Genomic DNA, 23,732 nt, shown 5'->3' on the forward strand with positions numbered 1-23,732 from the left:
TTTTTTTTTTGTTTTTTATTTTATATTTAAAATGATACAGCACATATCAATCTTCTTTTTTTAATGAAACAGAAGAAAATATTCATTTATAACTTTCTTTTTCTTTAATAAATTATTAATATATAAATTAATATTAACTACTCTCAATTAACACCATTGCACTGCTATTAAACACTTAACTTTAAATCTCTTAGGATAACAATTTCCAGTCAATAATTCTGCACCAATTTGGGTAGTATCATTATAATATTTATTAAATGAAGGTATGATATATGATCTATCATTAGTAATTATTGAGAAACAGTTAGCTATACCAAAGACACTGTCATTATCATTACTTATTCTAAATCCTAAATCTCCTAATTTTCTTTCTATTTTGATTGGGTTAAATCCTTTATTATTATATAATGAAAATACAAAAAATTCTTCTGTTCCTTGTGTATATTCAAAATCATTTCTTTTACAAATTGGAATATAACTTCTTGTAAATCCACCAAAAATATTCTTTTCATTATCAAATACAAATACCATTACATCTTTTTTTCCAACAATTTTCTTATTTAAATATTCACAATTTAATCCTTCAAAGTTTGAATTATAAAGAACTTTAAACGCTCGTTGATTAGTCCAATTTTTTAATACTTTTTTATATTTTTCTATAGAATTTAATTCTTTACTATTGCTAATATATTTTGATAATTGTATTGAAGAATTTATTGATGTTAATTGAATATTAACGGGATTTAATGATGGTTCACTTTCTGAATGACATGGAGGAATAATTGTTGCACATGCAATCATTGGTGTAATATTGTCATTAATTTTTGTTGTTTCATCTTCACTTATGTCAGGAGTATTTTTTGTAATTTTCTTTAATTGTACAGTTTTAATATCTTCATCAGCTTGTTCTATCTTTTTGTACAATTTCTTTAAAATACCTATAATGTCTTTCATTAAATCAATTGTACTACTTCCTTTCTCTATATCTTTTTCAACATTTTCAAGCATTTCTTTGATTGTAGTCATCAATATCTAACGAACAAAATTTAGTTCTTAAGTTATAGAAATATTGAAATTTCCCCTCTAAAATTTAATGTTTTTTCTTTTTTTATAAAGTTATTAATTGAAAGAGTTATACTATTCACATTATTCTTTTATTATATCATTAACTTATTGTTGATTTTTTCTTCATGTTTGTAGTTTCAACTAAAGAGAAATTTCTTCTTTTATTTTTTATTTCAACGAATTAATTATGGTTTTTAAAAAATGATTTTTTTAAACCAAAGAAATAAAATAGTGAAATTATTCTTTACAAAATAGCAAATAAAATTATAGTTGGTTTTTTTAATATTTCATTAATTTGTAATAACCAAATATATTATTCTATTTTATTCAATTAATATAAATGAAAATAAGTAATGAATAAAGATAATAAAAGGAAATTATCCATGAATGGATTATCTGAGTATTATTTGTTACTATTTTTTATTATATTTTTCTTTAAAATTTAGTTCAATATAAGATACAATGTTTATAACTACATTATAAAATAGTATTACAAAATAATATTTTTTTACTATTTTATTTTTTTATATTTATTGCTTTCTATCATTAATAATTTTTTTATTTATACCTCGCTTCTCTTTCTTTTCTGTTGTTTATGTTTATTATTTTTTTCTGAGACTAAATGAGAAGAATTATTCTTTTTAAAAAAAAAATAAACCATATTTGTTTAAGAATTTATGCAGTAAAGTATTTAATTATATTGAACTGGTTTTTAGTTATTCTTTGTTATTTCATTTTGTATTGTTATATTGTAATGTAGATAATGAAAATAAGATTATCACCTATGTAAATTGTATGTGTATTAATTCAATTTCAAATGAATTTATTGATATTAGTATAATTATTTATGAGTTGTTATTCAACTTTATGTTCATATTGGACAATTTTATTTTGTGCACTAGATAGACATTTAAATCAAAGAATGTTATAATACAAATAGAATAAAGAATTTCTAAAATTAATACCATCCTTGTATAATAATTGAAACAAATATTAAACTTTAATTTAATTTTAACAATGGAAATAGTCAAACAAGAATAAATGATGATAATGTTGAGTTATCAGTTAAGTTATTTGGTAATTATCACCATACCTATTATTTACCTATTCAATATACTTCTATTAATTCAATTGATACCAAATTAAAATTAGAATCAAATAATGGGATATGGTATATAATATCATCATATGAATGAAAATTCAATCAAATAACATCAACTCTAATAAATAGTAAATATTTCAATAAAACATGTAATCGAATAATTCTTCATTTTAATGTTAATAATATTAAAATTCATTAAGTAACAACGGAATGTAATAATACATTTTCAATATATGAAGAAGATTTTAATTCGGATATAGTTACTGTTACTTATTTCTCAAATATTTATTATCAATTACAAATATCAAACTATATTATTATAAATAACTATGTTTTGTCAGATATTCATACAGTTTATATATACCCTAATCAATGGTTAAAATATGAATCTACAAATCAAACAACTCTCTACATTTATCGAAAGAAGGAGTCATATCAAAAAAATTGAATTTAAATTAACAAATGAACAATTAATTAAATTAACAACAATAACTAAAGAAGTTGAAGATAGTGACAAGTCAATTTCAGTAGTAATTATTTCTTTATTAAAACAATTAACATATTTAATTATTGTAAAATTTTTATGAACAAGAAGAGATAAAGTATGAATATTCGAGTGAAATGAAATATATGAGATAATAATTGACATACTAACTATGATAATAGTATTTATAACGAATAACCGAGAGAATGACTTGACTGTGAATATGGATATTATCTTAATTCAACATATGAATGTCAAATATGCGTGGATGTATAATTGGAAATGAAACACATTGTTATCAATGTGAAGTGTGATAGGCAACGAAAAAAAGCAAATAATTGAAAAAGAAGAGAATGAATGATATAAAAGAATAAAAAGAAAGTAAGAAGTTTGATATGATGAAGAAAGAATAAAAGTAGAAAGGAGAGAAGATAAAAAGAAAGAAGATAAAGTGTAATAAAAGAAAAGAGATGATAAAAGAAGAAAAGAATGAAAATGGTGTATTTTTAATGTAAAAATTAGAAATATTCAATAATAAGTGTCTAATTTAATGATTCAAAATAATTAATATTGTTTTATTGATGAAAATATTTTATTATTTTTTATGTTTATTATTTATATGTATAATTTAAACATGATGTTTATTATATATTCAATAATATGTGTTATGTTATTATAACATGTAATAAGTGATAACATATAAATGAAAATGATATGAATATATGATATAGAATATAGAAAAAAAGAATAATAAGAATAAATGATAAATAAATATAGAAATGATAATAAATGATATAATAATAAATGATAAATAAATATAGAAATGATAATAAATGATATAATAATAAAATCAAAATATAAAAGATAAATTTAATATTAATATAAATCAAAAGAGAATAAATATAAAATGAAAATAGATATAAATGATAATAATATAAAAATGATAAAGATAAATATTCAAATAAACAAATACAACTAAATATAAAAGAATAACAATAAGAAAATCTAAATAATATAAACATAAAAAACATAAAATAAGAATAATATAATAATATATAGATAATAAGAAGAATACAATGATATACATATTATAAACAGAGAAATAAATATATAAAAATAAGATACATAAATAACATATAAATAAAAGAATATAAATAATTAAATATGATTAAATATGATTCATCAAATCACCTATTTCATTAATATTTCATACAAAATGAATACAATTGATTATAAAATATAAACATAAATATATACAGATTGTGTATTTATCATACTTTTTATTTTTTTATTTTTTTAGGAGCAAAATATAATAAATGGAAAATTCTATGGATGCAAATTATTTTGCATCTTTTTTCTTTTTTTGCAAATTATTTAGATGCATTTTTTCTTTGCTAATTTTCGTACCCAGTGTGATATGTCAATGAAAATGGAGAATGCAAAAGAATGAATAATTGTAAGAAGTCAGAAAGAAATTATTGTTTAAAATGTTTAAATGGATATAAAATAGAAAATAATAAATGTGTTAAAGATAAAGAAGAATGTTATTATGAAGGAAATGAATGTGTTTCATGTTCAAATGAATATACATTAAATAATGGAACATGTGAAAGTAAAGAAAATAAAAATGGAAAGAATGAAGAAATATATTGTGAAAATGGAAAATACATCAAGAATAATAAATGTATAGAATGTACAGAATCAGCAATATGTAATTCAGATGATATTGAATTAAAATGTAAAGATAACCAACAATTAGATAATAATAAATGTATAAATGAAACACGTGAAGAAGGAAAGATAAAAGATCAAAATGGAAAATGTAATTCCAATATTTCAAATTGTTCAAATGAATCATATGTTAATGGAAAATATGTTGAATGTTTAACAACATATTCACTTAATTCAAAAGGAGAATGTATTAATACAACAATAGAAAATTGTGAAGAACAAAATACATATGGATGTAAACGATGTTCAGATGGATATTATTTAACAACAAATATGAAATGTTCAAAATGTGATGATAATTGTAAAACATGTTTTAGTTCAGCTATATATTATATGAGTTGTTCTAGTGATAAATATTTAAGTAGTAATAGAACATGTCAATCAAATAATGAATTAAATGGAACATGTTTACAACTATTAGCAGATGGAAGTGGATGTGGAATATGTAATAAAGGATATCATAGAAATGGAAAAGGATGTTTAGAATGTGGAGAAAAATGTTCAACATGCAATCAAAAAGATAAATGTATAACATGTGCAGATGGATATTTCATGAGTTGGATAGGAGAATGTAAATCAATAGACGAAGTTAAAGGATGTAAAGGAGAAATAGATAAAGAATATGGATGTAGAGAATGTTCAGAAGGATATTATTTAATAAATAAAGAATGTTCAAAATGTAAAGAGAATTGTACAAGATGTTCAACAGAGAATGAATGTAATAGTTGTGAAAATGAATATGTATTAACAAATAAAGAATGTATTTACTATTTAGATATTAATAAATGTAAAGAAGTAAAGAATAATAAATGTTGGAAATGTTCATTTTGGTATGGAACGAATGAAGAAGGAAATGAATGTAATAAAGAAGTAGTATGGTGGATGATAATGATAATTGTCATTATTATAGTTATTATCATTATTATAACAATTGTAATGATAATAATGATTACTAATTACATAATGAAGAGAAGAGAAAAGAAAAAACAAGAGAAGTTATAGAAAGAATAAGTTAATGAAAGAATAAGTTTCACAAGACAAAATTAAAAGAGTTGTTAAAGCTGAAACTACCTAAATGAACTTTGCTTTATTATAAATATAATTTAATAAACCAATAACTTACACAGTTCAAAATGATGTAAAAACAAGTAATTACTATTATCTACTAAAGTACATACTTGAATTTAAAATTTATCAATTTTTAATTTGAATATCTCTGATTTTCTTTACAATTATTACTTTGTGAGTCAATAATTGTTCTTATATCACCTCTACAGTGAGTAAGGTATTTTGTTTTATTCTTTTAAAATGAAACATATGGATATATATTTATTTCTGTTATTTTATAAAAAGTCATAAAAACAAGAAGTATTTAAAATGATTATTAATTAGTTTAATAAAGCAGTTTTTTCATTTCCCTCTTCACTATCATTTTGGGTATTATGAATGATTGGGGTTTCTTCTGAAACTTCTGGAGAGATAGTATCCATATATTTTTTGTAATTGTCAAATTGGATAGTATATTTTTTAGGGAACCAATTTAACTCTCCGAGTAAATTAACGATAGCAGGAAGAAGAATTGAACGAATAACAAAAGTGTCTAGTAACACACTAAACATTAAGATAAATGCAAATTGGTTCAACATCAAAATAGCACTTAAGAATAATCCTGAGAAAGCTATTGCCATAATAATACCTGCATAAGAAATTAAATACCCAGCCTTCTCTACACCGATGATAACGCTTAAATGAGTTGACAATCCTTTTCTTCTTAATTCCATAATTCTTGAAAACAAAAAGATATCATAGTCAGAAGATAGTCCAATAATAATAGGGAAAGTAATTACAGGAACACACCAATACAAACCAATTGACTCTTTCATTATTTGTGACGTCCAATCAAAATAGTCATTACAAAATACAAATGATGCAAATCCATAAATCCATAACACAGTAGTAATAGTTGAAAATACAATTCTTAGGGGAGCAATAAATGATTGGAATGAAATAGCTGTAACAATCACTAAAAGAACAAACAATACAATGATAATAATTGGGAAATATTTAAAACAAATTACAATAGAATCTGAAATATCAACTTCAAAACCTCTAACATAAATTTGAAATTGTGGATATTTAGAAGTAATATCTGAAATAATGTCTCTTACAATTTTTAATTTTTGGTCTGAATATTCTTTAGGATTAAACAATGGAATGAAAGAACAACGTGTTGTTGTGTTATCTGGTGAAACTGCAGAATTGAATAACCAGTGATATAGAGGATCATTTAATACTAATTTCATAATTTTAGCATTAAGCATATGACCTCCAAAGTAATTAATACAATAGTATGATGTTTTATCAAAATCTTCTGGTTTTTCTAAGAATTTTTCCATTAATTCTTTTGTTACATTATAATAAGCAGTACTAAATACGTTGTACTGTGTTTCATTTCCACTAATAACAAGTTCATATGGATAAATAATTCCATCTGGATATTCATTGAGGATGTAAGACCTTGATATCATTGAATCTGATTTTGCAGGAATGATTTGATTATCTTCTTCATTCCAACTGAAATCTTTAATAAAAACACATAATGGTGCAATACAAACTAATGCGATAAGAATACTAACAAAAGATATTTTCTTATTTGATAAAAAGACAGCAAATTTATACCACAATGAATCTTTACTATGATAACTTTTTTCTTTGTTTTCTGCCCATACTCTACAACGTTTAATACATGGAATAAATCCTCTTTTAGAAAAGAAATTTGGGAATATACCTAAAAGAGATGGTGTTAAAGTTAGATTGACAATAATAGTAATAAATATGGAAATAGCTGCACCCATTCCTAAAGTAATAATAACATCTAATGGAAAGAAACATAGTGATACAAAACAAAGTGTTAATAATCCTCCTGATGTAAAAATAATTCTTCCTGCATGTTGTAAAGTATTTTTTATAACATCATAATAACTTTGTTCAATTGATAATTCTTCTGAAAAACGAGTTAGTAAGAATAAAGAATAATCAATAGACATTGCTGCAATACATGACATCATTAAGGCAGGAGCAACACCATAAATATCAATAGCAAAAGTAATAGGATACATGATTCCAAATGCCACAACAAATGAAGTTATAATTGTACATAATGGAATAATCATTAGTGACAATGATTTAAGTACCCAAAGTAATACTAAAATAGCAATTGGAATACATGAAATATCCATTTTCATTAGTGACACCATAATTTCTTCTTGTAAATCAACACTTCCAGGTTCAAATCCAGTTACTCCAACATAATATTTATCTGTTTCATTGTTTAATCGTTTAATTTCTTTCCTTAATGATTTCACGAATTTTGGAATCGCTGTACCATCTCTATCATCAATTGTAACAATAATTGTTGTAACATCTCCTGACTTCCCGACAAATTGTTTTTTAATTATTTCTAATGCAGTTTGGTCAATTATAGTTGCATTAGAAGAATTAGGAAGAAGATAATATCCTTCAGCAGAAAGAATGATTGGTTGTTCTTGCATCCAACTGTTTAGTTGATGTGAAAATGTTTCAGTATATGGTGTAAGAACAGAAGAATTATCAATTGTTTTAATAGCTACAATATTTTGACCTTCTTTAAACACATCAGGATATTTCTCATTAACCAACTGATTTGCACTATATGCTAATGTCCCTTTTGGAGGTTCAATAAACAATGATGTAGCTCCAAGAAATTTTAGTGCTGGATAAGCAAATCCAATAACAGCAAGAATCCAAAATATTACAATTACAAATCTTAATTTGTGTATATATCTAAAAAGAAAATTAAATATTTTATCACCCCTTCTTTCTTCTCTTTTTACTTCAATATGTCTTGAATCATTTGATTGTGCTTGTTGTGTTTCTTCCATTATTTATTTATCTATTTTCTTTTAGACGTGTAGGGTTTTATCCAACTTAGAAAAACAAGTGATTTTGGTGGTTATAAAATGAACTTCTATCCTCCTATTTTACTTTTTCCATAAAACTGTTTCTTGATTAACTTTGATTTTTGTTTTTTTTTTAATTTTTCTGTTTCTAAAAAATCTGAACATTATACTCCCATGTCTAAACATATGAAAAAATAACTCCACACAACCTCTCTTATTTTCTAGACAATGATTCAAAAATGAATAACACAATTTATTAAGAAAAATAAACAAAGAAGAATCAATGAGAGGTTAAAAGATAATAAAATAAATTAAAGGTATTTATATAGATAATGAAATATTTACTTTAACTTTATAACTATTCTTACAAGAGAGATAAAATACTTATTAACTTTAGTTTGTTTAAAGTTCTTAATGATAATATAAACAACTCCAAAACTTCTTGATGATTTAATATTTTGGGATTTTCTTTTATGACATTTATTTTTTTTTTGATAACGTTATGAGTTAGTTACAACCTTAAAAAGAAGAGCTGGGTTTAGAAGAATTAATGATAATGAATAAGTTTATTCTAACCAAATTAGTTTTAATATGAAAGACTGAAAATTAAATTCTCAATCAGTTTCATTTATAATAAAAATCTGATAATATCATTTGTTTATCATAAAAATAACAAATAATAACGGAATTATAAATATAAAGAATGACTCAAAAATATACTTATTTATAAAGTATTTTTATTTTAATAAGAGAGTTACAGAATATTTTGTAATTACCAAAGTGTTAACAACAAGGGTGTTTTTTTTAACAAATACTTCAACATATTATAAACCAATGTTAATTAACATAACTACAATATAATTAAACAATAAAGATAAAGAAACAGATGATGTTGTTATATTTGTTTAAGAATTTATTTCAGAAACAAATAATAGTGTGTTCTGTTAAAAGAATGATTAATTTCATTAGTACAGAAAAAAATAAAATAGTAAAAACATTTAAACCCAATTTATAAACAACTACCAAAACAACTTATGAATACTTTAATTAACAAAATACTATATAACAATATATATTATCATTTTTAAAACATAATACTCTTAAATAAAAACAAATTGAATCTAAAAGTATAATATTTCAAAAGGAATAAATTTTTTTGAGACTTTAACAACCAAAATATCAATTCCAAAAATAATAATATTTAAATTTGTTGAAGAATCAAAGATTGATTATTTGAAATTTTTTCAAATAAAAATAACTTATTTCACTCTTATTTTTATTTAGTATATACCATTCTATATTATGAAATATAAATAGTTCAATTAATCCCTTTTATTAATACCATATATACCAATGTAAACTATAATCTTTCATTATTTTCTATATTTTTTTATTTTTGAATAAGAACCAATTCAATCTGTTTTAAACAAACAAAATCAATAAATATAACTATTTAAATAATATATAAACTAGTAATTAATCATAAATAATTTGAAATTCAATAATATTATACAGTTAATGAAATATATATTTCTTTATTCAATTTAGATTATTAAACTAAAATTACAGATGCAAGTACTATAAAAAGTGATCTTTCTTCCTCTTGAAATTAAATAGTTATAGAACAGACTTTGTCAGATACTATATTTTGTTAGTATGTTTGTTTTAATATTTAATAAGTAGTTAAATGAACAAATATTCTCATTCTAACTGATAATATATCTAATGTCCATTACAAAGACTATTTCAATTTTTACTATTTAGTATATTTTAATCATACTTATTTGTTGATTTATTTCAATAACTCTTTTCTTCTTTTCTTATTTATATTATAATGGTTTATTCTATGTTAACAATGTTAATCTTATTGTATTTAATTTATAAAATTAACTCTTTCATATAATAATACAGTGAACGTTTCTTTTTAAATAAAATCTATTCTGATAATTTTATTGTACAACGTTTGTTAAAACTTTGTTTCTTTTTCTATATAATTATTCACTTTATTCTATCTAAAAATCTCTTTAAGAATATATGAAACCAATTATTCAACACATAACCAGTTCAAATAAAAACATTATTTTAAAGAATACTTTTAATCATAGAAAGTAGTACTAAATTAAATTCGATAGAGATGTCTAGTCTTTAAAAAGTTCTCAACTCTATTTTGTTGTTGAATGAAAAAAAAAATAATAGAAACAACTATCATAATGATACAACAACTAATTCTAGTAAAACCATAACTTATTAATTGAAAAGAATAAAGACTAATAAACAAGTTATTTTTTTTTCTCTCTAAAGAAAAAGCAGAATATGAAAAAAACTTTAGACAATTTAAATCTATTTTCTTAATTGATTTTTGTATTACTCCATTAATAATATCCCTGTATACATTAATACATCTCTTTTAAGTATATACTCAATCAAAAACAATAACCTTTTCTCTAGCTAAAGAATCTAAATGAATAAAGAATAACATATGTCTGATAATTAAGACTAATAAATGAAAAACTCAATTTATAAATTTTGAGATTAAAAAGAAAAAATCTGAAACGAAAAGAGAAAAAGGGCAAACTGAAATAAACATTAAACGTGAAAAATGCAAAGACAAACAGAGTCTTTAGTCTATGCACCATCGTCAAAACGAGGAATTGAAAAAATGAGTGAAACTAATATCCTTCAACCAAATATTCAAACAAATATTAGAGATATTGACTCATTTGATTGTGACGACCCTTTTTTCATGACAACATATGCAAAAGATATATTCAAATATTTAAAAGAAGAAGAAGAGTTAACGATAATCCCAACTGGTTTTATGACAGGTCAATTATATATTACACCAAAAATGAGACAAAAATTAGTTGATTGGATTGCTGAAATCTCTACAGTACTAACATTGTTATCTGAAACATATCTATTAACAATATATATTATTGATAAATACCTTTCATTAAATAAAACAGTTGAACGGTTTGTTCTTTCATTAGTTAATACTTTTTTTTATCTTATTTGACTTATCTTTTATTAGAAATAATTTCCAATTGGTTGGAGTTGCTGCTGTTTTGATTGCTTCAAAGTTTGAAGAGTATTCATATGTTATTGTAAGTGATTTAGTTACATTAACAGGAGATGCATATACTGGTGATATGATTAAAAATATGGAATGTCAAATTTTAAATACCCTGAACTTCCAAATCATTAGACCAACTCCTTTAGACTTTCTTCGTCGTTTTTCAAGAGCAGCTGATAACACAGAAAAACCACACATTACTGCTCGTTATTTGATTGAGTTAGCAACATTAGATTATCAATTAATGGAAAAAAAAGTAAGTCTACTTGCTGCTGCATCAGTATATCTTGGAAGAAAAATGTGTGGAACAACTCCTTTTTGGGACGAAACAATGGCTTTTTATTCTGGATATTCTGAACAAGACATTCTTGGTACAGCAAGATGTCTTAACATTTTACATAAATTTACAGTATGTTCTAAGAGTAGTAATTATTTAAAAATAAAAGAGAAATTTGAAGATGAACAACATAAATTTGTTTCTCTTCTTCCTCCTTGTCCTGATTTTTAAATTACTTTTTTGTTATATTTTGTTGTTTTATATAACTAAATATTTTATTGATTAAAAACAATGAATTTTTGTTATTTTTTAAAGAAACTAAATTTTTATAATTAAAAAATAATAAAATTATTATTATATAATAATAATAAAAAATAAAACTAAAAAATCATTTTCATAATGTCACAGACTGAATGGTCTTTAGATATCTCCGATTCAAACCAAATATCATTCGATGGACCTTCAGCCATCCATAAGTCTGTTTATTCAATTCCATATTCAGAACCTTCAAACTCATTTGTTTGCATATGTTGTAATACACTTTTCTTTGCAGAAAAGAATATATTGCGTTATTGTTCATTTGGAAGTGATAAAATTGAACGTATTGAATTAACTAAACCAATAATTCATCTTGCCTCTCTTGATGAAGGAATTGTTGTGATTTGTGAAGATTATATTATTATTTATAATGTTAAAAGTGGATTTTTTGAGAGACGTAAATATTCAAATTATAATAAAGTTATTGTGCATTGTAATGTTTCATCAAATGGTCAAACTATATTTTTTATGACAGACTCAGCAGTAATTAGTATGAGTTGGCCAGAAATGGAAAATCAACAACGTCTTTCATTTATAGAGACAGACACTCAATTACAAAACATTAAACAAATAGCAGGAGAAGACAAGTTAATTCTTGTTTATGGTATTTCTCTTTCAGCTTTTCTTTGTATTTTTGAAACAAAAGCTGTAATTGCAACAACAACAAAAATGTTATTAGTGAATATTACTTTCGATGATCTTGTTGTTGATTGTATTCATGCAAAAAACAGGCTATTTATTCAAACCCAAAAAGAGTTTTTAGTCTTTGAACAAAAGATTAGTTCTTTAGATAAATTAAAAAAGTTAGGTTCATGGAAAATTCCTGATAATACACAATGTAAATTAAACCCTTACGGTGCTTCTTTCTTAAATGCCAAAACCTGTGTGTTTTTTAGATGGACTTCTGATATGAAACAACCTCATATTGACCGAATTGTATTTGGAAGTAATTTTGTTAACATTATTACTGTTGTTAATAAAAATCAAATTATTTCAAAGACTTTAGGTGGGTTTTTACTTAGTGAAATCCCTGAAATTGACAAAGCAGAAATAAGAGAAACTAAAAAAGTTGAAAAGAAAAAAGTCGATGAAGAACAACCTTCTGTACCACCACAACAACAAGTTAAACCTCAAACCGAAATTGAAGAATCTCAAGAAGGTTTAAAAAAAGAAATACCAAAAAATAAAGACATTGAAATATCTAGTAGTAAAATTAATATCAGTAATAATGCTCCTTCTCCTGTACCTGTTGTTGTACCTGAAAATGATCAAACAATAAGAGCTCCAACACCAAAAAATATAACTAAAAGAAAAGAAATTGATAAAGAAAAGGAATTAAAAAGAAGAAAAATATTAGAAAAATTTAATCAAACAAATCAGTCATTAGCAAAAGTTGTTTCTTTCCTTAAAGGATTAGAAGAAAAGCCATATTGTTCTGAGTTACCAGATATATTAAAGCAACTTAAATTTTAAAATACAAATTAATTTTTTGTTATTTGAGTATTTTGTTATTATGAATAAAAAAATAAATAAAAAGAAGAAAATATTTTAAAATAATTTGATTTAATGAATTAAAAATAATATATTAGAAAGAAATAAAAAATTTTAACAAATTGTAAATTATTTTTCTTGTTTAGTAGGTTCTTTATCATCTAAGAACACACTGATTGTTGATAAATATCCTTTTTGTGAGAACGTTGGATTCTTTGGAATTATATCATCTATCATTTGTTTTCTTTGTAAATATGGTAACATCACATCATCTCCTATAATTCTTTGTTTTGAATTATCTGATGCATTGAAAGCTGTTTCTCTTGTAAGTTCTCCTAAAATATCTTCAGGAACAACCATATTATCTAATAATGGTCCAAATACTCTTACATCTTTTTTTCTTTGTATTTCAATAGTATCAACACCACATATTCCTGGTTTAATAATTACTTGACTTGAAATATTTCCATTATTTTGTTCTTCAACTTTAACTTGGTTTTCTTCTTCATTATTTTCATTCCATATTATTACAACATGATCATCACCAATTAATTTCCATTTTCTTTCTTCATTACCTTCTACAGATGGCATTCTGACACTCTCATGATAAACACATTCTCTTGTTGATGATTTATAATAAAGAACCGTTACACCATCATTTCCTGTTTTTTCCATTCCACCAATAAATCCATTATATTTCTTAATATCCGTTTGTTCTCCTAATGAGCTTGAAAATCCTTCATATCTTCTTGAAACTTCACAATTCTTTAATATCTCTTCTTTATTTTTCATTCCTTTCTTTACATAAATCAACCCAATTGGATATACTCTTCTTGCAGGAGTTTTATCAAGAGCACTGACTAAATTTCTAAATTTGTCATGAGATGGTAATGATGTTAGTCTTGATGAAATAGCTAATCCATCAATGAAGAATAATTCAGTCATTAATAATCCTGTTGTTAATGGTGAGGTAATTGATACATCAATTTTTTCTGGTAAAGAAGGTGGTAAAATTTCAATTTTCTCTTTTGGTATTTGTTGAAGAGTTTTTCTCATATCAATACATTCCTTTGTTGTTGTTTTTAATGTTTCGTCAAATTCTTCTTTATTTCCTACTTCAGTTGGGAAATCCCAAACAAGTTCTTCTGGAATTAAATCAATAAGCTGTGAAACATCATTAATATCACTATGAATATTTTCTACAACAATACCATCTCCTTCAGAAACATTACCAAGAACTTCTATATGTTCAATAGTCTTTTTCCAATTAGGAACTTGTACTTCTGTAAATTTCCATTCAAATCTACCAACACTATTTCTTACACAAATCGTGACATCTTCTCCATTTTCTGGATGTGTTACAGAATATAATGTATTGTCATTAAAGAACCATTTAGTTGATTTATCTGACACATCTGATCCAGTAGAATTAACTAATAAAGCTCCTTCTGTACCTAGTCCTGATATATATAATCCAATATATGCTTCTGCTGCTTCTCCTGCAATAATTCGATGTGGTTTAGAAGTTGTTGTATTCATATGAAGTGCACTGGTGAGTGCTTCAAGCATAATACTAGCTATATCAAGAGAATGAATTGCTGGAGACACAGATGGGGAAATAAGATATTCCATCAATGCACAAAGTAAACTTCCTACGGTTTGATTGTTTAAAGTGGAAATCATTTGGAATGCAGAAACATGTAATTCTGTAATTAATGGAACAGGTAATGGTGGTGATAATCGTGCTAATGATGAAATAATTTGACAAACACATCCATATCTCTCAGTTGGTAAATAAGACATCAAACACTTTAATATATCCAATGCTAAATCATTTTGTTTTTGTTGAACAACTAGAAGATGAAGATGACATGCCAATCCCCATAATAATGTTTCTTGTGCAATAGAGTCTTGAAATAGAGTCATTAAATGTTTTTGAGCATAATATAGAGAATAATTAAAATCTCCTAATGCTTCTTTAAATTCAATTAATGGAAAAACTTGTGGATATAATTTTTCTGCATAAATTAATGAATTTAATAATCCAATAATTTTCATTGCAATATTCTCATGAGACTTTTCTGGTAATGTTGGAAGTTGTTGAAGCATAGAAAGTAATGGAACAATCATTCTAGTACATCCTGGTAATCTTAATGAAAAAATGTCATGTAATCCAAGAAGAAATTCATATGGTGCATTTGGAATGAGAGAGACAATACTTTCATAAAATGTAGAATATGCTGGAAGTACATATCGTTTATTTCTAACAAATAAATCACATAATCCTAATCCTGCAGTTATTTTTACTTCAATTTCTTCTGAAGATGAAAGACTACGAAGGAAATATGTACCAAAAGTATTCATTAAATCAACTTTACTTTCTCCATCATATCTTATTAATAATTCACATACTTTTCTCACACTTGTGATACAATTTTTTACTGCTGTTTCCATACATGTATCTTGTATCATAAACCAAAGTCCTTCCCATAATTCAAACATTTCATTTGGTTTCAGTTTAATCATTTCTTTAAATGTAGGATCATCATTAGGAAATATATAATCTGGTTCAACACTTATATAACGTACCATTTGATTAGGATTTTGTGGAGTAGAATTCGTTGGTAAGGAAATAATTTGTTTTGTTACATGAATAATTTTTTGACATAACTGAGTTAATAATCCAGAAGAAGAATAAAATTGATGAAGCATATCATATAATTTATTATATGCTGTAGCAGAATGTCTCCATCTAACATAAGATGTAATAATAGTATCAACAAGTGAACCAACAGCATCATCACGATAACAAGTAATTAATTTATTAATATTATTAACAAGTGTTGCAATAAGTAAATCTTTCATATCATCCATTAAATCTAATTCATTGTTTAATAATTCCATCATTCTTGAATGAAGTGCTGATGTAAAACAACGAATATTTGGATTCATTTCAGCATGATCAAATGGAATATCAATGCATTGAATAATGTATCTTCTAAATTCTAATAATTTGTTACTTCCAAGTGCATTTTCATAACTTATTGCAGTGTTTGTTTTAGCAACAAATTCTGTATAAAAGAATGTGAAATAATTAAGTCCATTTTGGAAAGTTTCTGGTGAGAAATTAAGTGCTGTTGATAGAATAAACTCTAAGAATGGAGTTGCACCTTCTTCTTTGAAAAACATTTCTTTAATATCACTAGTTATTAATTTTCGTAAATCAGTTAAAATAATTTCCATTAATCGTGTTGGAATATCTCCTAATCCTGATGATGGGACAACACATGACAATGTAATTGTTTTAGAAAATGATGGAAATAGTAATGCACAAATATTTTCTGCAATAGGAAGAAATGTTTTATAACTCTCTTTCTTTAATAATCGATCCAAAAATTTATCAATAAATTCCATTGAAAGTGATCGTTCATCAACAAGTTCTTCAGAAGGAACATAAGGTTCATTAACCAAACTAGGAAATGGTTGGTTTGGTGGTAGATCAATTAAACTTCCAATATTCATTGAAGATATGATATATCTTGCAAACTGTGAAGAATATTCTTGTTTGTCTTGATACATATTTAATAGAGTTTCGTATGCTGCACGTCTTAAAATTGTATCAGTTCCAATAGAAAGATAATTCTCAAATAATGAAAACAACGACTCAAATACATGAAATTCATTATATGGAAATACTTTTCCTGCAAACTCGATTATTTTTAATTGGCTTAATGCAGCTTTACTAGTTTGTTTTCCTTTTTTACAATGAGCAACTTGTCCAGTGGCATATTCACTTAGAATTAATCCAGTCAATGAATGATTTATTTTACAATATGAAACTATATCACTATCCTCTTCAATAAGCCATTGTAAATATTTAAATTTATTTGCATTAGATTCTTTTGGCTCAAGAAGTAACGCTTTTTTCTTTCGTATCTTCTTTTCCTGTTCTAATTGTTCTTTAGCTGATTTACTTGACATAAAGTTATTATTTAATAGTTCTTTATTATTTTTAAGTTACTATTATTAATTATATCCAAATTCCTTTTGTCTATTTCTTTAAAATATCTGAAAAATAACAAAAATATTATTTTTGGGATATATTTAGTATTATTTTAATAATAAGTAATTAAGTATTAATAGAATTTATTTCTCTAAGTTTTTTTTCAATGAAGATAATCAAATTAAAGAGTCTTCTTCTTGTAGTTTTATAGAGTATGTTTTGTTGTGATAGAAGCAGTATTCAATGACATCAATCATGTTTTTTATTACAAGGGTTTCATCTTCTTTTTCGATGTCAATTTCAATTTTTAATTCTTTAATTAATCTAATACTTTCTTTATTCATTAATCCATTGATTGAGATTACTACTGGATTTATTTTGACATCTTTCAACTTTTCTATTTTCATTAGAACATTCTTTAATTCCTTATACTTATTTCTTTTCTTCAAATACACTAAATTAATATTGTGATCAGCCACAATCGTCATATCAAATAATAGACTAGTTTTATTCTTTTTATCTAATACATATATGTCTGGTCTTTTGTGATATTGTCCATCACTTTTATGCATTATTTGTTTGTTCCATATCATTGTGATGTCTTTATATTTGAATATTGTTTCATATGGGGGTTTTATATTGTTTATTTCCTGTATATTTTCTTATTAATCAATATTATAATGCCAATATTGTCATGGTTTTCTATTTGTGATTTATTATGATAAATACAAGATAGTAGACTGTGTTGTACTGTTGTTATTTTGTCTTTACACAGTGTGGAGTATTTTATTCTTTCATTTTTCATTATTTTTGCTTTCCTATACCCACAAAATATTGCTCCATCTTACATTTTAGTTAATTGGAGAAATGCATTTTTCTTTTTAATATTGATTGACTTCCATGCTTTCACTGTAGTAGTTTTATCGGGTACGAAAATTAGCAAAGAAAAAATGCATCTAAATAATTTGCAAAAAAAGAAAAAAGATGCAAAATAATTTGCATCCATAGAATTTTCCATTTATTATATTTTGCTCCTAAAAAAATAAAAAAATAAAAAGTATGATAAATACACAATCTGTATATATTTATGTTTATATTTTATAATCAATTGTATTCATTTTGTATGAAATATTAATGAAATAGGTGATTTGATGAATCATATTTAATCATATTTAATTATTTATATTCTTTTATTTATATGTTATTTATGTATCTTATTTTTATATATTTATTTCTCTGTTTATAATATGTATATCATTGTATTCTTCTTATTATCTATATATTATTATATTATTCTTATTTTATGTTTTTTATGTTTATATTATTTAGATTTTCTTATTGTTATTCTTTTATATTTAGTTGTATTTGTTTATTTGAATATTTATCTTTATCATTTTTATATTATTATCATTTATATCTATTTTCATTTTATATTTATTCTCTTTTGATTTATATTAATATTAAATTTATCTTTTATATTTTGATTTTATTATTATATCATTTATTATCATTTCTATATTTATTTATCATTTATTATTATATCATTTATTATCATTTCTATATTTATTTATCATTTATTCTTATTATTCTTTTTTTCTATATTCTATATCATATATTCATATCATTTTCATTTATATGTTATCACTTATTACATGTTATAATAACATAACATATATTATTGAATATATAATAAATATCATAATGAAGTTATACATATAAATAATAAACATAAAAAAGAGTAAAATATTTTTCATTAATAAAATATTGTTAATCATTTTACATCATTAAATTAGACACTTTTATTTCATATTTCTAATTTTTACATTAAAAATACACTTTTTATTTCTTCTTTTCTTCTTTTATCATCTCTTTGTGATTTATTATTTTTATATTCTTCTTCTACTTTCTTTTTATTCTTTTATATATTTTTATTCTTTTTATATTATTTGTTTTTCATTGTTTTTCTATTTGTTTCTTCTATTATTTATTATTTTTATATTCATTTATTCATTCTTTTTATTTCTTTTTATTAATTCTTGAGTATTGTATATTTCTTTATTATTTCATTTGTGTATTATCAAAATATATGTTTTATTGATTTTATGTTGAATAAATTATAAAATAATTCAATATTTTCATTCTTAATTATTCATTATTTATTCTGAAATGTTGTGTATATTTATTATATTAAATGAATATGATGAATGAATATCAATATTATTGTTATTTGATTTTAAAAAATAATAAATGAAATGAAATAATAAATAAATAATGAAGACAAAGAAATGATAATGAAATAGAATAATCTAATATTGAACAAATCAAATAAAGGATATATTGAATATATCATTATTGTTACTTTATTATTTGTTATTTCAATTATTAAATATTAATAAATTATTATTCATGAATATTTAATTGATTATTATTTTACAATTTCATTTTCATTTTATTTAATAAATGAAATATAAATAATAAATGAATGAATAATAATTTAATATATGAAATAATAAAAAGAAAAGAAAGATAAATAATAAAGAAATATGATGTATTTAATATATAATATAATTTATTATCAAATATAATAATATCAAATGATGAATTATTTTTATTTCAAAATATTTTGCATCATTAAATTTTGCGCTTTTTTTATTTGTTTCAATAAAATTTGCATCCTTTATTTTTTTCTTTCTTTTCTTCTTTTATCATCTCTTTTCTTTTATTACACTTTATCTTCTTTCTTTTTATATTCTCTCCTTTCTACTTTTATTCTTTCTTCATCATATCAAACTTCTTACTTTCTTTTTATTCTTTTATATCTTTCTTTTTCTTCTTTTTCAATTATTTGCTTTTTGTTGCCATTTGAGATAAATTGAAATGAATGTTATTTTATACATTCAGTTCAATTGGAACACTTGAAAAAAAGAATAAGAAATGAAAAAGATGGTGATGATAAGATAAATATTATTTCAGAAGAATATATTGTTCATTGTAATAATGAGAATAAACATAATTGATGTGATTGAATATTTTGTTCAAATATTTATATTTATAATATGTGTAATGCAAGTGCTAAAGAAATTGATTAAATATACATTGAAATAGATTCTATATGCAGAATTTATTTAATTTTCTAAAATCAAGAATTATAGCAGAATTACAAGAAATAATAAAATTGAAGTTAAAACAGTATTTTTCACGATGCCCTGTTTATGTTTTAATTGATGAATCATTTGTTAAATTCTAGTTATACAAAAGAATGGGATATATTGATACTCAATGCAAGAATAACTTTAATGTTTTGAAATATGAAGTTTGTTGTGTTAGATAATATGTTATTGATAGAAAATAATAATTGATAGTTAGAAACTTATTTTGAACAGGATTGCTGAGAGAAATTATATAACAATACAAATATTAAATGATATATGTAGTGTTGATACTGAAACATTTTATCAAAATAAAATTCAACATCTCTGGATATTTCACATTTAAACAACTTATTTTAATAATTTGGATTTGTCATCAATTGAATAAATCCAATTTTACATAAAATATATATTATTTATTATCTAATGACACAACAATGAATTAAAATATAATTAGAAGAAGAATATTTGATAATAATTGTATTTTATTAATATATCATTTCCTTTATATTTTGATTGATTGTTATTAATGTGTTTATGTTTTGAATGATAATGATTAATGACATTATTTTTATTCATTCTTACTTTATTTATTCATTCAATTACCGGTGATTTATTTAATTATTGTAATGAATATATAACTAAGAATTTTATTTAAAATGAATATGAAATAGAATAAATGAAAATCATGTTTTATTGACAAATAATTATGTTTAAATCAACAAATAAATAGTTTCAATAAAATATATCAAAAGAATAAGAAAAATAAACAAAGAAAAAGATAGAAGAAATAATTCTAAAACACCACATAAATAATATGAAATAAATAAAAATGAGTTAATCGAGTGTTAATAGAAATTTCATATATTATTCATTGCTCAGTGGAGATCAATCCAATCACTGAGCTTAGTAAAAAAAAAGAATAACTTTTTGTTTAACATATTCTTTATGTTTTTATAGGAGTATAAGAAAAACACATTTTTGCTATTTCTTCCTGTTAAAGTCTTTCAAACTTTTCTGTTTATTTCTTCTTTTTAATTCTTTGTTTGATTTTTAAATAATCTCATTTTCTTTATTTTATGAAAGAAAGAAGAGAGCATTTCATTACCACTATTTTATTATAAATAATGTCCTTTTATTCTCAACAACACTTTAGTAGATACTTTTCCTTGGTTAATACATTCATATATATTTCCTAATTTCATTAATAATAAATATCAATCTTTATATTACAATATGTGATATTTAACTATAATAAATTGTTGCACCATTTGCGATATTACCCGATTAATTTCTAATTCAAATACATTGTCATCATCAGATAATAACTGTGAGAGTCAAAATATGAATCGTATTAGTATTTATGTGGTGTTTCAGATGTGCCACTTTCTATATGTTATTGAATAAATAAAAAACAAAGAAAATAAATATCAAAGAATAATTCTTTGTTGTATTTTCAAATTAATTAAGAATCAATATTAATAAATTAATGAAATGAATGTGACTGAGAATAAATCAAATTGAACAACATGAAATGAAATAAAAAGAATGATAAATAATTATTATTTCAATGAATAAAATATTATTTGACATTCATATTTCTTACATTAATTAATTATTTTCATTTATTATTCATTTTATTTAAATTATTGTTTATATAAAACATAAACTATCATATTTTATATTAAGTTATTCAAAATAAATTTAAATAAAAATTCATTCAGTCTATTTAATGTTTTTAATTAGTTCATAAAATTGTATTGTAGAAATAGAATCATATCATCTTTCTGATGATGTTCCATAATTATACATACTTATTATTATTTCAATTATTTCTTCTTTATGATGAATAATACTGACAAATTATTTTCTAGTTCTTCTTAGTCAATATCTTCTTTTACAAACACAATTACTTTGGTAATTTTGTATTCTATTTATTTCTTTCACTTCATTCTCCTTGTTGATTTTTTAGGCATAATAATTTATTTAATTTCAGTTCTTTCAACTTTTCAATTACTATAATTAATTTCTTATGTGTATTTCACTCCTTTGTTTCTTTTCTTGTTTAATGATTATATCTTTTTTCATTATTGTTATGATAGGTAATATCTCCTTTTCGCTTCTTCTACATTAATTGGTATTATTGACATTGTACATATCATCATAACAAGATGAACTTTTTGACTCATTAAAACATATTGTAAAATAAATATTTTCCAGTTATTCCATTAAAAAATTTTAATAATTTTTGTTGTTATTTCTCTACTTTTGTTTTCTTTTTTTCTTCAAGCATTTCTTTATGAATAGAACAATACCATTTAATCAACACGACACAACCATGTTTCCAAATGTTTAATATTGGAAAAAATATTCTGTATTAATTTATTCGTTGTTTTATTATTTTATGAAAACTTTGTTGAAATTCAAAACAATATTAATTATTTAAAGTTCTTTTTTAATATTTTTATAATATAATCAACTATTTATTCATATATATTCTTTTCCATTCTTTCTGTGTTTTGTCATACAGATATAATAATAAATATATTTCATTTATCGACTTCTCCATATAACTCTTTTGTTTCTTTAGTTTCTGATTTTGCATCATTATTTTCTTTCAAAACATTCTCTTCATTTTAAATTTACAAAATGTACTTTTCAATCACTTGTATTTCAAATAATAAACAATTTAATTTGTTTAATATTCATTGACTGTTGTTAGTTGTTTTAAATAACAATTAAACATGACAATTATTTATCAATTTGAAGAATGGTATTTATTATTAAAAAGCATTTCATATTCATTTGAAATAAATAACTTCATTTCTTCATTTTAAAAAAATACTCTTTACACTATATTTTATTTAAATGAAAAACAACAAAGTATTTAAAAAAATAAAATATTTTATCGAATGTTACATAACCATTATTTTAATTATTTTATTTTAAGATAATTTTCTATTAATATTATTTTTATTTAATTTTACATAAAAATGTATTTTTGAAATAAATGAATAAATTTATCGATAATTTAACATATTGTTTTTGTTTATTGGTTTGAAATACAAACATCATTAAATAAAAATAAATTTGTAATGTTA

General features: G+C 22.7%; 6 protein-coding genes across 6 annotated transcripts, besides 2 other annotated features; 3 read left to right on the plus strand and 3 right to left on the minus strand.

The window, feature by feature from the left end:
• Positions 1-147: 147 nt before the first annotated feature.
• Positions 148-1,026, minus strand: EHI_030850 (uncharacterized protein; the record flags this gene model as incomplete). Its single annotated transcript, XM_643472.1, has 1 exon — positions 148-1,026. The coding sequence occupies one exon, from the start codon at positions 1,024-1,026 to the stop codon at positions 148-150; it is 879 nt and encodes a 292-aa protein (XP_648564.1).
• Positions 1,027-4,097: 3,071 nt separating this feature from the next.
• EHI_030860 (cysteine surface protein, putative) lies at positions 4,098-5,384 on the plus strand (the record flags this gene model as incomplete). Its single annotated transcript, XM_001913644.1, has 1 exon — positions 4,098-5,384. The coding sequence occupies one exon, from the start codon at positions 4,098-4,100 to the stop codon at positions 5,382-5,384; it is 1,287 nt and encodes a 428-aa protein (XP_001913679.1).
• Positions 5,385-5,770: 386 nt separating this feature from the next.
• Positions 5,771-8,302, minus strand: EHI_030870 (MmpL efflux pump, putative; the record flags this gene model as incomplete). The annotated part of the gene is made up of 1 exon (XM_643574.1): positions 5,771-8,302. One exon carries the CDS (start codon positions 8,300-8,302, stop codon positions 5,771-5,773), a length of 2,532 nt encoding a protein of 843 aa, XP_648666.1.
• A 2,617-nt stretch (positions 8,303-10,919) lies between these two features.
• On the plus strand, positions 10,920-11,901 carry EHI_030880 (cyclin, putative; the record flags this gene model as incomplete). Its single annotated transcript, XM_643575.1, has 2 exons — positions 10,920-11,293; positions 11,352-11,901. The coding sequence occupies 2 exons, from the start codon at positions 10,920-10,922 to the stop codon at positions 11,899-11,901; spliced, it is 924 nt and encodes a 307-aa protein (XP_648667.1).
• A 168-nt stretch (positions 11,902-12,069) lies between these two features.
• EHI_030890 (uncharacterized protein) lies at positions 12,070-13,461 on the plus strand (the record flags this gene model as incomplete). Its single annotated transcript, XM_643576.1, has 1 exon — positions 12,070-13,461. The coding sequence occupies one exon, from the start codon at positions 12,070-12,072 to the stop codon at positions 13,459-13,461; it is 1,392 nt and encodes a 463-aa protein (XP_648668.1).
• Positions 13,462-13,608: 147 nt separating this feature from the next.
• On the minus strand, positions 13,609-17,460 carry EHI_030900 (Rap/Ran GTPase-activating protein, putative; the record flags this gene model as incomplete). Its single annotated transcript, XM_643577.2, has 1 exon — positions 13,609-17,460. One exon carries the CDS (start codon positions 17,458-17,460, stop codon positions 13,609-13,611), a length of 3,852 nt encoding a protein of 1,283 aa, XP_648669.2.
• Positions 17,461-17,602: 142 nt separating this feature from the next.
• Positions 17,603-18,407: a repeat region.
• Positions 18,408-21,457: 3,050 nt separating this feature from the next.
• Positions 21,458-22,017: a repeat region.
• Between the last annotated feature and the right edge of the window lie 1,715 nt (positions 22,018-23,732).

The sequence above is a fragment of the Entamoeba histolytica genome, genomic scaffold (assembly GCF_000208925.1).
Source record: "Entamoeba histolytica HM-1:IMSS scf_1104750516741 genomic scaffold, whole genome shotgun sequence".
NCBI lineage: Eukaryota > Evosea > Mastigamoebida > Endamoebidae > Entamoeba > Entamoeba histolytica.